Source organism: Oreochromis niloticus, linkage group LG20 (assembly GCF_001858045.2).
Source record: "Oreochromis niloticus isolate F11D_XX linkage group LG20, O_niloticus_UMD_NMBU, whole genome shotgun sequence".
In the NCBI taxonomy this organism is placed as follows: domain Eukaryota; kingdom Metazoa; phylum Chordata; class Actinopteri; order Cichliformes; family Cichlidae; genus Oreochromis; species Oreochromis niloticus.
This window is the reverse complement of record NC_031984.2, coordinates 5,001,859-5,018,030: the sequence shown is the minus strand read 5'-3', so window position 1 is coordinate 5,018,030 and position 16,172 is coordinate 5,001,859. Positions and strand designations below refer to the sequence as shown.

The window sequence follows — 16,172 nt, the reverse complement described above, 5'->3', positions numbered from 1 at the left end:
TGTTCTGGCTTTTTGTCATCTGGGGACTTCCTCCGTCACCAGAGTCATGCTTGAGTCATGATTGCCCTCTTCTGTCCTCGTCATACTGAGTGATGCTCTCTGAGGATTGAGCTCTAATAGCTCACAGCTCCCCAATAAACATGTAACTTCATGTCCAGCTACTTATGACTCTCAGGTTTCTCTCCACAAGTTCCTTCTTATTATTGCAATGCTGGATGTCGACATTACTCGTGACCAAAATTTAAAAGAACCTTCAGACTGCTCAAAACTTTTTCTTTTTTTTTTAACTCTTGTATAGATGATGTCAAAGAGATCGGAGAAGCCCCACCCACCTGCTGTGCAGAACTTCTGTTTGTGAATGGCAGCCAAACAGAGTAAAGTTATCTTAAAGGGGTAGGAGACCAATTTACTGCATCACAGCCCAGAAAATAAACATAAATAAGGATCTTTTTAAAACTTTGCAACATGAAAAGCTGCTCCAGTAGAGTCCAAGAGCAAAAACATGAGTTTGAACACAAAAGGCTCCCTGTAAGCAGGGACATAGCCAGAAAGGGGTCAGTGGCACAGTGGTCACGTCCCAATGGGACTCTTTTGGGCAGAACCTGGATGGGAGCCATGGCTCCAGGCTGAGGTCTTGGATTTTATCTTAATAAGTTTGCTTAAATCACCGTCAGACTGACCTTGAGAGACCTTACCAAGCAAACGCTGCCACGACAGCACAGCTCCTCATGCGCCATACCATTTATTTTTATTTTGTAGATATTGGAGATAGAGATTATTATTATATTTTATTATCTATGGTGCAGTAATATTATACATAAAGCTACAGAGCAGTGTAAATAATCAAATTTCATTTTACTCAAAATAGTCACAAATCAGAACTTCTCCTGGTTGGCTCCAAATTATCGCTATCCAACTGTTTTTCTGTTACTATTAATAACTCGTCAGTTTCTATCTCTCCCTCTGTGAAAAGTTTGGGCGTCATTCTTGATAGTAAATTATCCTTTAACTCACACATCAATAATGTCACTCGCTCAGCATATTTCCAACTCCGTAACATCAATCGCCTCCGCCCCTTCCTCACTCAACTATTACTAGGACTCCCTCTACCCACCACATCACCCCTATCCCCCCTATGGCTCCCAGTTAAACTTCGCATTAATTTTAAAATACTCCTTTATACATGTAAGGCCATTCATTCTCTCTCCCCACCATACCTTTCTGATTTGGTACAGAGCTCCATCCCATCCCGGTGCCTCAGATCCTCCTCGTCTCTTCTTCTTTCTGTTCCTTCCTTTCGTCTTATTACCGGGGGGGCAGGGCTTTTAGTCGCTCTGCCCCCCGTGCTCAGAAACATCACTTCATTCCCTCTTTTTAAGTCCACCCTCAAAACCCTCCTGTTCAAGATTCCCTACTCTATATAACTTCTCCATGCTCTTAAACTTTCTTTTATTATTGTGTTTATTTCCTGTTTTTATGCCCGTCTCATTTGCTCTGTACAGTGTCCTTGGGTGTTTTGAAAGGCGATTTTAAATAAAATGTATTATTAATATTATTTCAGCTACAACATTAAAGTAATATAGACATCAATTAATCAGTAGTTGGGGGTGGGGGTCCTCGGTAACCCTAACCGGGCAGGGCGAAGTGGTCCTGCTTTTTCTTCATAGAGGGTCTTTTGAAACACACACAGAACCAGTTTACCTTGGAAGACGCTAAACAGAAAAACGATTGCAAATGTGTCCACTGGGATAAAGTTTTGCTTCCCAGAGGGGAATTTTTGATCAAATATTCTGAATTCCTGTGGAGGCAGCGGCGTTTACCTATTCTCTGTCCCCAACCCGTCCCACGGCATACGCCCCTGCCTTAAGGGCAATATTTCTGCTTCACACAGTTGGATGTCCACACCACCAGCCCAGAGGAGTGATAACAATAGTCCAATGCTTTCAGGTTGAGGGCTAAAATGTAACCCATGATGACGTGAATGTGTTGTGGGTGAGTTTCAGAGTAAAAGAGTCTCATTGTTAAAGTTTAAATAAGTTGTGCACCAACAACACAAACTCTCACAAAGTGTACTCAAAATAAATAAAAGAGGTTCGTCTGTTTGGATTATTGGATTAAACGTAAATTGACCAGAAAACTCACATCTCGTGACCTCCCGTTGACCTCTGTGCGGGTGAAAACCTCGCTCTCTTATTGGCTGACGGTTGACCTGCAGACAGGTGAGGATGGCAGCTCGTGCTGACGCGGTGCTGCTGCTGCTGCTGAGCGGTTCGGTTCTGCTCGGACACTCCGCCGGTCCCGGACACTCCTTCTCCTCCTCGGCTCCGGATTCTGAGCGCGGCAGGATGGAGCTGCGGCGCGTGCGCACCCTCGCGGCTCTGTCCCGGTACGGAGAGTGTTGGGCGCGAGCTCTGGAGTACCTGGACGCGAGCTGCAGGGACTTGACGTCGGAGAGCCAGAGCCTGATCGCGCTGCGGTTCACCCACTGTCACCTGAGCAGGTAACAACCCGCCGCTGGGAAAACAGGTGTTTCCTCGCGCTGCTGTCCTGCACTGACATGATTTTGATTCACGATCAAAATCATATTTTTGATCAGATTGCATTTAAAAGAAGCAGCTGGTCTTTGTAGCACTCTGCTATTTTCTGGGTTTGTATCTCCCATCTTCAGCCGTTTACCTCCATCATGTGGCGGATTCAAGAATCGCAGTACAGCTGGAAGAAAAAAAAAAGAAGGAAATGCCAGAACCGGATGTAAATATTCTAAAACTATATTTTTATGTCCTCCCAACAGGGTGAATTTCTCTATGGGTTGGGGGGGGTGTGTACTTTTTCATCTGGATCTCCTGTTTGGGGTTCCTGGGTTCACTCGCTGCTTCACATTGTTTTAAGGTGGAAGCCTAAACCTGCACCTCAGCTCATCTCAGTGACTAACTCAACCACCACTATCATTTAAAGCTGAGGAAGCAGTTTGCTGAAACCTTAGGTGTGTTACCAATGACCTGGTGGATGTTAAGAGGTAGAGTTTTTCCTTTTATAAAGAAATCAGAGACGGCTGTGCCCCAAACGAGGCCACGACCAGTGCAAAACTATAACCCCCCCCCCCATGTGCTTATTTTGATATTCTGTAACATCAAACAGTGCTTCACAGGTGACGAGTCTTTCATGAATGATCAGAAAGTGGAACGCTTTAATTTGTCAGATGGCGTCATCTCCTTTCCTTTGATAAAGGATGGTCCACTGTATCCTCTGATAAAGGAAGTAATGGAGGAGGCATCGAGGCACCTTTCCTTACAGGTTTAAACCAGCTGTCATCATGGCTGCCTCGCAGATACTGCAGTTTAACCATAACCTGTGTCTGTCCGTCTGTCAGCTCAGGCAGGGATTTCCCAGCATGCCCTGAGGGGTCAGAGGTCAGCAGGTGTACAGCTGGCATGGACACAGTGGCGTTTAACAGCTACACAGAGTTCTTCACACACACCCACTCCATGTGCCACTTCCTGCAGTCTGAGGCCTGGCAGCGCCAAGCAGAAAACACCATTTACAGGTGAGCAAGCACAGATGACATCATGCTGAGGTGAGGAAGTGCATGTGTGTGTGTAACAGGTGTGTGTGTGTGTGTATGCGCGTGTGTGTCAGGTTGACAGAGAGCTCGGCAGGTGTAGCCGAGCAACTTCAGTCCACCAGGCTGATGGCTGAGGACCTGATCGAGGCCCAGAGTGCTGCCTTGCAGGCGCAGAAGGCGATCCTGTCCAATGGCGAGGAGCTCAGAGTCACACTCAGAGACTCCACACAGGGTAAACGCACACTGACGGCCTGAGACACACAGTCGCCTCTTCGAAATGTATCAAGCACCTGAAAGACTCACTTCCTCCGCCTCTCTCCACCTGTCCCCTGCTCAGGTCTGCGGTCGGTGTTCTCAGAGCTCAGCAGCGCCTCGAGGGAGCAGCAGGTGGCGCTGTCCGAACTCTTCAACAGAGTTTCCTTCTTGCAGAGTTTCCTACTGATGGAGACTCACAGCCTGAGCTCCTGCTGCTACAACGCTGCTGCCCTCTGCACCTCCTTCCTCATCACCTCCACTCCACGCTCCTCCAGAGCCAGGTAACACCACCTCCATTCCCCGCCTTTGCACAGAGCTGGGTTTTAACGTGTAACTGATAATGTGTGTGTGTTTAGGTTGGTGTTGTTGAGTTTAGTATGTTTGAACTTCTACCTGGAGAGAAAGATCTACCAGTTTGTGCTGAGCTCTGATAATCCTGAGCACCAGCACATGGTCAGTATGCTCACCTGAGCTTCACCTGACGCTTTAACCTTTGACCTGATGCACACATTAACACATTCATCACTCTTTCCTGCGTTCAGGAGCTGCTCACTGTGTATGTGAGTGCATTGAGGCGGTTCATGGTGTGTGTTGGAGTGTGTGTTCTGCTGGTGGTGTGTGTGCGCTACAGGGACCCGGTGCAGCAGAGTCTGCAGGTGCTGCAGCAGCTCAGAGAGACTCAGAGGAGCCTGCAGGAGGCGCTGCAGCATGCAGGTGAGTTCAGCCAGCATGCAGACGCTTGGGAAAACTGTGGACTGTATACAAAAGATGGAAGTAGGCACTGTGAGGGCCACCCAGATTATTTCTGTAATTTCTTTATGAATGCATCTCGGGAGGTTGAGATCCAAAAAAGCCAGCATGGTGGTGCTCGATTAGCTGTTGGTGGCGTCACAGTGGATGTCTCCTACCGGTTGGAGTTTTTCATAGATTTCAGCAAGTTTGATTGGCGCAGAGAATTTACTGAACAGAAAACTTTGTCTGCAGAGAGTTTAGGGGAGCGACGGAGGACGGCAGAGGACGATCAGCTTCGTGTGAAGGTGAGAACATCAGGAGGCAGTTCAGGTGTGCACACCTGCTAACAGAGGAGAGGTTACGCTCTGAGTCCGTTCCACTGGTTCCAGATCAGCTGTCTCGTGTTTTCCAGATGAGATCAGAGAGCAGAAGAAGAAAGGAGATGCTGAGGAGGAAGGAGGAAAGAAGAGAAGAGGAAGAGAGGGAGGACATTTCGGTGTATCCCACCACTGGCGGCTCAGACCCATCGAACCTCTCGCACTTCGGTCAGTAGTTGTTGTCCCATCCATCCATCCATCCATCCATCCATCCATCCATCCATCCATCCATCCATCCATCCATCCACCTACCTCTCTGCTTTTGCTTATCCAATCCAGGGCCGTGCGGGGGCTGGAGCCGGTCCCAGCTGCCAAAGGTCAAGAAAGTTGTCTTTGTCTGTGTTGTGTCAGGACTGAATCTGATTGCAGTTGGATTTACAGTCTGCACACTCACAGAGGAAGGAAAATGGTTAATAAGTTCCGACTTTGTTCTTGGCCATTGTAGCGTTGGTTCAGGCTCAGCTGATACACATCCAACTGGTAAAAGTCACATAAAGTGTGCCATTTAAGCTCCTCGCCAATCCTTCTGGTGTGCTAGTACTGATGCAACAAAAGAATAAAATAACTCTGTACACGTTACAGTGACACTAATGAAATTAAGTGCAATCCTTTAAAAAGCAGTTAAACTTTTTTGTTTAAACAGGCCTTCTGTTAATCAACACTTTTGAATTGTTTTGAATTTGCATTGTTTATATTGTCTATTTTATTACTTAATGTTTTCTTTATTTTTAACCTTTGTTTACAGAGCTTTGTGACTGCCTGTCTACGAAAAGCACTTAATAAACCTTACCTTACCTTACCAATCAGGAGTGCAACAATCACTCGCAGCAATAATAAAAATAGGTCAAACAGTGGCTGACCAGGGTGAGATGGATACTTTATGACGTTATAAGCCTTTTTCCCGGCAGCAGTAGCTACGCAGGTTCCTCCAGAGTAGTGAGAGGACATCCAGTAATTTTTTGGGCTGTGTTAACGATGTCCCTTTTTCTGTCCCACGGGAAAAGCACACACAGAACAATATGTTTTAAATCTCTCGGCCTCTGGAAGATGTAACATCTCTGCGACGCCTTCTCAAACAGCTCTGTGGTGTTTATGGCCCAGCTCAGGTTGTCCTTGATCTAAACTTCCAGAAACTGGAAGTCTGTGACCCTCTCCACGGAGTTCCTGCTCATTATTAAAGCCTTAATGATCGTTTTATTTCATCCTGAAGTCAATGATCAGCTCTTTTGCCTGGGAGCTGTTCAGGAGCAAGTTGTTATCTCTGGACCACTGACACGATCTTCTGTTTATATCAAGAACAAACCTGCTCGATTCTGCTCTATTAGCTGTTTGAAGTTGCGCTGTAGCTGTTGTGGCTCTTTGGTGTTGAAGCTTCTGTGTCTTAAACAATGACGCGGGTGTGGATGTGCCTAAAACCATCCTTCTTGATGACCAGCAGGGGACAAAATAACTCAGAAGTTGTGTAGAAGTCTGTGTGAAAGTGAACCTAGAGTCACTTTAAGCTGAGTTTATCGTAACTGCTTTTGGTGTTACGTATGTGACATCACAATAATCTATAATTAAAGACTTAGTTTAGTCAATTAGCCTCAAACTTAAACAGTTTGAGTTTAATTAGCGAGAAGCAGATGTGGCACAGCTGTCCACATGGTTTCTTCTTCTACGTCTTTTTGTGCTGCAGGTTGGAGCAGCGACAGCATCCTCAGCAGCACCGGGAACGCCTCATCATCCACCCTCAGGAGCGATTCCCACAACGCCTCAGTGCCTCAGAGTCCAGGCAGGCGGCCTCGTCGCTCATCCTCTCGCCTTCCTCAGTCTCCCCCCTCCTCCCCGCTGGTGTACAGCATCCTGGTGGAGGACAAACAGGTAGGGAGGGCTGATTATCGAGTATTGATCTGTAGGGTTAAACTGTTACAACCAAAGTTCTTCAAGGCTAAATACTGATTCTGTAAACCCGGAAACTCACAGGCGCAAACACGGACTGGGAAATATTGACGAGCTGTGAATCTGATCGATTAGAAACCAGAGTTTATGTCAGTGTTTATTTTCTCTTAAACATGACATCAACTATCAGAATATTTTGTTCACGATCTGTGGGCCTGATTTGACTATTCTTTAATGTTTTTACATTTTCTTTGGAAAAACATTTTATTTTTGGACATTTTAGGAATATTGTGTGACGTAAACATTAGAAATATGATTTCCCTCCTGGTTGTGATGCTGACCTCTGCTCTCACATCTCTTCTCCTGTCTGTCCTCCTCTTCATCACCACCCTGATGTTCAGCCTCGTTACAGCCTGAGGAGCAGAAGGTCGGACATTCACTGACTCATCCACTGCATTTATGTTCTCATTTTTCTACTGGAAACATAATTTTACTTATGTTTTTGTTTTTGTCTGTTTTTGTAAATGTAAATAAAATGTTTTTAGATTTAAAACAAGAAAACATGTCAAAGTGATGAGATGAAGGTATGTAAAATGTCTGTTTTTGAAATGTTTTCTGAGATGAAGCTGATTGGAGTTTAAGGCACACACATTGTTTTTTTAGTGCATGTAAAAGATTGGCAAAGGTACTTTCTGGTACGAAGGTTGAGTTTTGATAAACTCGTATGTTGTGTCCAAAATCACATACTTTGTTACTTGTATTCACCGCTCTGAGTGCTTAAGTGCATTCAAGCTGTCAAGAATGGCTACGGTTCAGGCTGCAGGAGCGACAGTCTAAGCCAAGGAGCCGAGACCTCGCTCTTCCCAGCCGTCTCTTCCAGCTCGTCTGAGGAGACAGCGAGGTGTTCACAAGGCAGCCTAGAGATCTAATCTCTCAGCGTGTCCTGGGTCCGCAACGGAGACCCCCCCCCCTATTAGGACATGTCTGGAATACCTCACCTGGGTGGTGCCTCGGAGGATTCTCGAACCACCTCATCTGGCTGCTGCCAGCTCTACTCTTCCTCTCTCCTGAACGAACTTCTCATCTCGTCTCTAAGGGAGAGCCCAGACATCCTTCAGAGGACACTCATAGATGAAGATGAGAGGTAAATCCACAGCTTTGTGATACTGCACTCATAACAGTAAAAAAACACTTCGTGTGGAGTGCAGTACCTTAACCAACATGGTAAACAAGCAGAAACAGAAACAATTTTCATCTGGTAGTAGATGAATATCTATTCGTACATTTTCTGCCACTTTTCTGGGTCCTTGTTGGCCAGGCCTTCGTCTTCCACCCATCTTTTCCAGTTCTTTTTGGCAACACCGGGCATTACCACACCAGCCAAGAGATGATCTCTCTAGTGTGTCCTGGCTGTGTGTCAGGCTGAAGGCCTCTTGAATCAGCTGGGTAGTTGTGGAAGATCTTCAGGATATTGACTGGTTAATGTGTATTATGTTGTCACCTTCACTACAGAAGAATTCAGTTCATTTGTTTGCTCAAAGACTTTTTGCAGATGTTCACACAAATAGCCTGAAACTCACGGTTAGACTTTGCACTGTTTGCCACATTTGATGTGAAACAACACTTCGCTGGAATTCACACACTGCACCGGTATCCATACAGAGACACAGTAACAGCTACTGTTGGTCACACAGGAGAACCCCTGACATTAGCCGGTCATAGTTTAGAGTGAATGGACATCATAGGGTGATCCACCTTCTTCTGGCAATTTTCATGGAGATGGTCGATGGTTTGACTCCACGTGCACGACACTGATGATGGAACTCATGTGTGTGCATGATGGGTAGAAAGCACTTAAAGCTTCAAGTTCCCAGTTAATGAGTTGAAAAGGATCATATGCAGTCCTTTCAAGTGATGGGAGCTAAAACAGGCTTTCAGACGGAGCATGAGAAAAGAGCCAGAGCAGCATATGCTGAGGAAAGCTGATGAAGCAAAATAATAAGCAGGATATTTAAATATGTCAGCATGTCCCAGCAGGTGGCAGCAGATCTTTGCTCTGCCTGAAGAAAATGTTTTGACATGTTGGGAGTCTGCTCCCGTCTGTGGACGGATCTTAAAACCACTGAAATGTGACCTTTGTTACGATCTCAGACTGAGGCTCTGAGCGCGGGAGGGACATGTGGAATGAAGGGTTGGAGCCCCCTGGTGGTTGAAAGCTGCTGCTCACATCATCCTGAAACTTAAATATGTGCTGCTGTTAGAAAAAGCAGAGTCATGAGTGGGGGAGAATAAGTGGAGTTCAGACTCTGGTGGTGGTAAAAGGGAAAAATTTAAAATATCCTGCTGGAATTTTTCTCCAAAGTTTTCCTTTTGCTTCAAATTTCAGCCTCAGAAAACAGAGAAAATGAGAACCAGACCACAGGGAGAGGAGAGAGGGAGGAGGAGGGGAGCTGCTCTGGGATCAGATGTCTGGACGGAGGAGGAGGAGGAGGAGTTGTGGTGTCGGTCTGCAGCTCAGATCAGACTTTCACACAAAAGCCTGGAGCTGCTGAGAGACGGCCAACCGACAGACCGTCTGTCTGTCTGTTTGGACAAACTGACGCTGAAGAGAAAGAGGGAAAAGTCTTCAGAGGGAGTCAAACCGAAGCAGCAGGAGGAGCACAAATCAGAAAAAGTGGAGGCACTCGAGCAGGAGGAGAGCTGAGTCTGCACATTCTGCTCTAAAGCTCCTACAGACGTGTTTGATTTCAGGATTCTGGATCCTGAAAAGTTGTTCCTCAGCTTTATCTCGGAGGAGCTGGACTGACAGAAACCCTCAGTCGGCACACCCGGGGATGGTTTTTAATCTGAAAACCACATCAGCCAGATTCCTGTGATTGTTTCTGCGGATACGTGACGTGGAGATGGAGGCACGGAGACTGGTAACGTTTAGATTCCTGAAAGAGTGACAAAGAGGAAAAGATGGGAGCGAGAGGGGGAGGATGAAGGAGGGTGAGACATTTTTGACCTCCACATGGCTTCAGCCAGAGAGCGAACCACCAGAGTCGCAGCTGAAGTTCATTTTCCTGAATGGAGAATAGAGTGAAGCAGATAACCGATGCCGAGCGCGCCTGTGTGGATTTCTCTGAGAGCAAAACTGACTCTGAACAAGCAGAAAGTGACTGATTCAAAAACAAACACCCATATTTAAAAAAGGTAAAAGAGAAGGAAAAATCTCATGAGAGTGGAGAATGAACTGAACAAACCCTGACCTGCGTACAGGTGTGCAGTGACGTACCTGTGCAGGCATGCAGCTGAACCGACCTCGCAGCACTCTGCTCAGCCTCCCTGCTCCTCCTGCTCCCTCCTTCTCCAGTCAGTTCAGCACCATGAGGTTCTCCTACCACCTCAACACGCCGCCACATGGCAGCCGCAGCGCCACCTGCAGGACAGGTGAGTGCGCTGCAGGTTTTGTGTATTTGTTTAAAGGCACTTATTGTAAATGTATGTGTTTTAAAATGTTTGTAAGCTTTCAGATTTTACCACAGCTACGTCTGCATGTTGTGTTATTGAGCAATGAACTGAAGTTAAACTAGGGCTGGGCTGTACTTTCATGTAACGCCAGGTTGTACCACAAGATGGCGATTCACAGTAACCTTTACAGGTGAGTCATTATAAACACTGCTTAAAGTGGCAGTGTGAGAAATGTCAAAGCCTCTTAAGGAAATGGAGGAAAAAGTAAAAAGAAATGTCAAAAGATGAGAAGAAGAAGAAAAAAAAAAAAAAAACAACACATCTGTAAACACCTGGTAAAATGCTGCCCCCCAGAGGTTAATCTTATTTGATGCATTCTGCAGAGGGTAATTTCAAAAAGTGCCTTTAACTCCGCAGAAATTGCACATTTTTTTTTTTTATAGGGATGGTGTTGGCAGCTGGTTCCAAGAAAATAAAATATCTGCAATTTTTAAAGTGCTGTGCAGAAGTCTTGAGTCATCCTCATTTCTTCACATTTTGCTTCCAGTGAGCAAAAATGTCTTCCTTGCAATGTTCCTTCTAATTTTTCATGTGTCTGAGCGAACACACAAACTCCCTGAGCGTCCCTTGGATCACTGTGAGCGACATCAGACGTGTGCACCGTGGTCACGCCGGCATCTAATCCATCCAAGTTACATGGTTTATTAAAATAATCAAATTACAGCATTTACATTTATGTTAGACTACTTTTAATTAACTGCTTTAGCCCACTTACAATGAAAATTTAAAAAATCTTGTTCATGACCTGTGTAGTATGTTAACACTATTGGAAGTAAAAATAACTTGAACTCCAATTTTGAAAACACAACTTTCTTTCTTTTTTTTTTTTCTTCCATAAAGCTCTGACTTGTATTATGAGTCTGTGGTCTGGGAGAGTCCTGTAACTCTGTCTGCAAAATACAGTATATAATGACCAATGTTGGGCAATTAATTATATAGTTACTTCTTCAAAAAAGTAACTCAGTTTGGCAAACAACAAAGTTTTTTGCAGCTATTTATTTTTTTTAAATGCAGCCAAGGCATTTTTAAATAAACATTTCAAACTATTTACAGAACAATCAGCTGTTCTGCATCAAATCTGATGCCACACAAATTATTTGTGCCACTCCAAAAAATAATTTCTGTCCACTATGAGATAAAGGAGAACACCAGCCTGACACCTGCAGGCCTGACAACAGGAGCTGTATCACTCCTGTACAGTGTTGGGTAAGTTACTTTAAATTAGTAACTTAGTTACATTACTAGTTACTTCTCTAAAAAAGTAACTCAGTTACTTCAAGTTACTCGTTACTTTCAAAGTAACTAGTTACTAGGGAAAGTAACTTTGGTTTTACTCAGAATTCTCTTGTTAATGTGTTGCTTCCGTAACTGGATACTCAGCAAGGTTCCCAGTCTTCTAGCTTGCTTACTTGCCACAAGTGCACTGTGCCACCTACCAACAGAAAGGAAAAAATAATGTGCACATTTCCACGAGAGAAATCCCACGCCTGGACCGTCGTTGACCGCCGCCATGATTCTAGCCTGCTTTTTACATCCAACACAAAAACTGCAGTCGTGGTGCTTTTGATTGTACTCAGAACTCGGAAATTCTGCCTTCTGAATAGGAAGATGTAGGTAACACCAGACTGCAGATGAGCTGCATACAGAGCTGGACTGGGACAAAAAAATCGTCCCGGGCATTTTGACTAGAGACCGGCCCACCATTATAGGAAAAATCATAAAGCCTTTGAATGAAAATAAACACTGTTGTGACAGTGATGTACACTGTTCTGATGGTATATATGTATCAATCTATCAATCGTTTGTTGTAAGACTCAGATAATTATTTTTTTAAAAGCGAGACATTTTAAATGAGAATAATAAAGAAAAGTATTTCATTGTGCCCCCCTTTCCCTGTTAATGCCCTACCTGGCCCCCTGGCAACACTTTGCTAGACCTGCCCCTGCACAGTTACCAGCTGTCAGCTACATAGAAAAGGATCCTGGTGTTATTTGTCTCTCAGAAACAGTTCATAACTTCCCTTCAACTCATTCATGTCACCTAAAAGGTAAACCTGTTTCTACATCACCTGTTCAGCTCTGATGATTCAGTAAGGACATCTCCTGGTTTCATCTGCATGTTTCCCTCTCACCAGATAACCAAACCGATATCATGACCAGCAGCTTTACAGCTGTGGCTCCAGCAAACATCAGCTGATACTAGCAATTAATATTAAATAAATTCTAACAACAGCTGATCAAGCTTAAACGTGCTGCTGTTGTTTAACGCGACATCCGCTGGTTTCCTCTTTCTGGCGCAAAGTGGGCGATAAATAAACAAGAGAGAAAAGCCGATCAGCTGATCATTGATCAGTTTCATGATTGAAGTAGAAACAGGAGAGAGAGGGGAGAGAATGAGAGAAGAAGAGGCAGCTGTGCAGCTTCAGCTTCGTGTCTTTTTCATTGTAGCTGAAGTCCGGGACAAACTGTGTTCCTTTTCACCTCAGTACGAAACGCGTAATATTTTCTCTGAATACGAGACGATTCTGTTTTTTACGGGATGGTTGGCAACTCTAATAATTAACTGTATGAACAAAATAAAGTTCAACATCAGTAACATAGCACCCACCCAGCTGTATAGAAACTCCGTCATGCTAGCTAGCACGCAGTACGAAAATGTCAGCATAACGAAAATAAACTCCACCTAAACTTGGTTTATATCTGACTCCGATAGACTGCAGGTCGTAACTTCTTACCTGAAGTTCAGTTCACCTGACACGCGGACCGGCGGCCGCTTCGGGTCTCTCCTCTTGCCTCCCTTCTCCTTCATCCACCTGCTGGCCTCCACCACTTGCTAATGTTATTGAATCTGTGGAAGCTCCGCGATATCCACCACACGAAGTAACGAGTAACGAGCCTATCTAAATCCCAGTAACGAGTAACGCGTTCCTGGTTTTGGCATAATAACTAGTTACCGTGCTCGTTACCACAATAATAACGTAGTTACTGTAACGCGTTACTTAATAACGCGTTAGTCCCAACACTGCTCCTGTAACACCTGTAACATTCAGCAGCCGCCTCATTGTTCTGACACACACAACAAAACTATTGACTACACTACACACTAACTACACACTAACTACACACTAACTACACAAGATTTGCGCTAAACGTCTCAAATCTCTCACATCTCAGAACACCATCGTCACTCCTAAAACTTCCCCCCGTTTCTTAACTAGACAACAGGAAGAAAACCAAACATTGCATATATTTTTATCATAACTCTGGTTTTACGTGGCCTATCAACACAATTTTAAAACTGGTATAAAGTCCACACTTTTTCCGTCAATTGTTCCGTCTGTCCTGCTCACATCTCCAATGGTTGGACACGTTGTCATTAACGTGGCTTCACTGCACATCAGCCACACGCTTTGCTAGCTAAAACACCGGTGTCGGCACATAAGGACGCTGTCATAGCCTGTCAACAACGTTGATTGGCTGCGTATATACGAATGTGAATCGCATTATTGGCTGGACTATAGGATAAGGTGGCATCGTTCTAATCTCATACAGGAGCAGCCAGTCACTTACTGACTAACACTGCAAAACAGAATTGTTAAAGTTTTAATTTTAATTTCAATTCAGGTTAGATTTGTTTTGTGCGCAACGCAGATTTTCTGTGCGCAGAGACCGTGCCAGCAGTGCGCAATTGCGCACGTGCGCAGCTTAGAGGGAACATTGCTTCCTTGTAATTCTTATAAAAAGTGGTTCTGGGCAGTATTTCTCCAGGCTTTCTGAAAGTCTTTTAAACTTTTTTCTTTGGACCTTTTTTTTTACTTATTTGCAGTCGGATCCTTGTACCTGACCAGTTTCAGAGGCTTTTTGTTTGTGGAACCACTTAACACCGACCTGTGACTCATTCAAGCATAAAAAGTCACCAACTCAATGGACGAACCAGTGATGTGTCTACACATCAGCATTGTTGGGGCCATTACTCAACAAATGTAATGCATTACAGATTACTTATTACTTTTCTTAAAAGTAATGCAGTACTTTAATTACTCACTGGGGAAAGTAATTTGTTACATTACTTTCCAGTTTCTCCGTAAAATGACCTGAATTGTGTCATAATCAGCACTTAACAATATAAACCTTCGGCTGCAGTCACATGTCCTAATAAGGACACACATAAGAGCTTTCTCTTAGTATTTAGGTATGAACACAAAGCAAAGATGAAAACCTGCACGAAGAAACTTAGATGAGATCGCCATGCTGATTCTCCTGTAGAAACATTAACGGGTACAAACGGACTGACTGCTCATCAGTTTGTTACCTGTTGAAGTGCAGGGTCTGGCTGTCGGGCGGGGGTCGGCATTCAGCTTTATCGTCAGTCTGGGATCTTGGCTAGCTTAGCGTTAGCATGCTGTTCATGCTAGCAAAGAGTTGAAGGTTTTTTAGGAGTTTAATGAGTCGTTGAGTCCTGGAGACGGTATGAATTTCATTATCATTGTGAGTAACATCCATATCGCTGCTCCTCAAAAGCGGCTCCAAAATGTTTCCTCCTCCCTGCACATGAACTGAAATCAGCTGATTGTAGCTGAAGAAGGAAAAAGCCTTTTTTTTTTCCATCTTCCTGACATGCAGATAACTGAAGAACCTTTGTAATGCAAGTAATGACATAATTGTAACTGAATTCAGTACATTAATGCATGACTTTGCAACACATTACACCAAATTCTGCAAAATGTTAAAATATCTTTCTCTGCCTGTCACAAGAACACAGTTTGTTTGCATTTCTTTAGCTACATTTATTTAAAAAAAACAAAAAACCCAAAGATAACACGTCTGAGAGGCACAAAATAATATTTTTGCACCAACAAGGTGATTCACAAAGCGCCAAGAAGAAGAAACATGGGGTCTAAATTACCACGGTGTCCTTAGTGTTTGGTGAGGCTTCTGCTCCTGAGATGACCATATTAGGTATATGCCATCTCTGTAACGTCACACAGGTCTGCTGTCAGAAGCCTGAGTGTTTGTCTCTTTGTCATTTCAACTTGAGCCATGGCTGTAGAGACTCACTGAAGGGTCACTGACTGAAAGCAGGATGAGTTTATTTAACCTTCATAGCTGCAGCCCGCAGTGAAAGTTACAGTCATGGTGGTGATTGGTGCGATGCTGCGGCTCGTCTCTGCAGCTCCCTGTCCCGCCTCTACTTTCATTTTTCTGCTCGTCTGTTTAAACAAACAGAAACATAAAAGCTCAATCTGATCCCTGACCAGTAAAAGTATGACATGATAATAACACTTTTTTTTTTTAAAGTTTGCTTTTATTTTTAAACATAAAGCAAACATATTCATAATATGTTGTAGATCATCCATTCATCCATCTATCCATTTATCCGGGTTCGGGGCAGCAGTCTAATGGGGAAGCCCAGATTTCCCTCACCCCTGCCACCTCTTCCAGCTCATCCGGTGGGACACAGAGTTATTCCCAAACCAGCAGAGAGACATAATCTCTCTAGCATGTCCTGGGTCTGCCCCGGCCTCCATGTGGGAGGCGTCCAGGAACTAGCTTATATTTTGTGCAGTTATACTGTCCTGCAGCTGGTGCAACATTTATAGTTCAGTATTTTTATTTTATACTTCTTATCCGTGTTTTCCTTGTCATGCACCATGTGAAGTTTTTCGGACAGTCTCACAACAGAATCTACTGTTTCTGCATACGAATCTTCATGTATCCGGTCTCATATGAGCTGATTAACAATATTCTGGGTTAGGCATTAAACCCACGTGGTTAGGTTAGAGAAATATCAGGTTTTGGGTTAAAATACGACTGTTGCTACTCTTTTTTTTTAATAGCTTTGTTTTCCGCCCA

The 16,172-nt window shown here is 44.2% G+C and overlaps 1 protein-coding gene and 1 long non-coding RNA gene across 6 annotated transcripts; one reads left to right on the top strand and one right to left on the bottom strand.

The window, feature by feature from the left end:
- The first annotated feature begins 2,157 nt into the window (after window positions 1-2,157).
- Window positions 2,158-10,752, top strand: LOC100704737 (uncharacterized). 5 transcript variants are annotated; one of them, XM_025901651.1, is made up of 13 exons: window positions 2,158-2,500; window positions 3,371-3,544; window positions 3,637-3,794; window positions 3,900-4,098; window positions 4,174-4,270; window positions 4,360-4,531; window positions 4,802-4,854; window positions 4,962-5,094; window positions 5,206-5,243; window positions 6,605-6,789; window positions 7,209-7,391; window positions 7,624-7,951; window positions 9,194-10,752. In XM_025901651.1, exons 1-11 carry the CDS (start codon window positions 2,226-2,228, stop codon window positions 7,222-7,224), a joined length of 1,500 nt encoding a protein of 499 aa, XP_025757436.1. In that variant the 5' UTR covers window positions 2,158-2,225; the 3' UTR covers window positions 7,225-7,391; window positions 7,624-7,951; window positions 9,194-10,752. The 5 variants fall into 5 exon arrangements, with proteins under 5 accessions (XP_025757436.1, XP_025757435.1, XP_025757434.1 ...); XM_025901650.1 differs by having other exon boundaries at window positions 7,582-7,951; XM_025901649.1 differs by having other exon boundaries at window positions 7,209-7,951.
- Window positions 7,852-15,115, bottom strand: LOC112843278 (uncharacterized). Its single transcript, XR_003215505.1, has 3 exons — window positions 14,632-15,115; window positions 8,091-10,228; window positions 7,852-7,898 (listed from the first exon to the last, which is right to left on the bottom strand). It is a non-coding gene; the product is annotated as an uncharacterized LOC112843278 (long non-coding RNA).
- Between the last annotated feature and the right edge of the window lie 1,057 nt (window positions 15,116-16,172).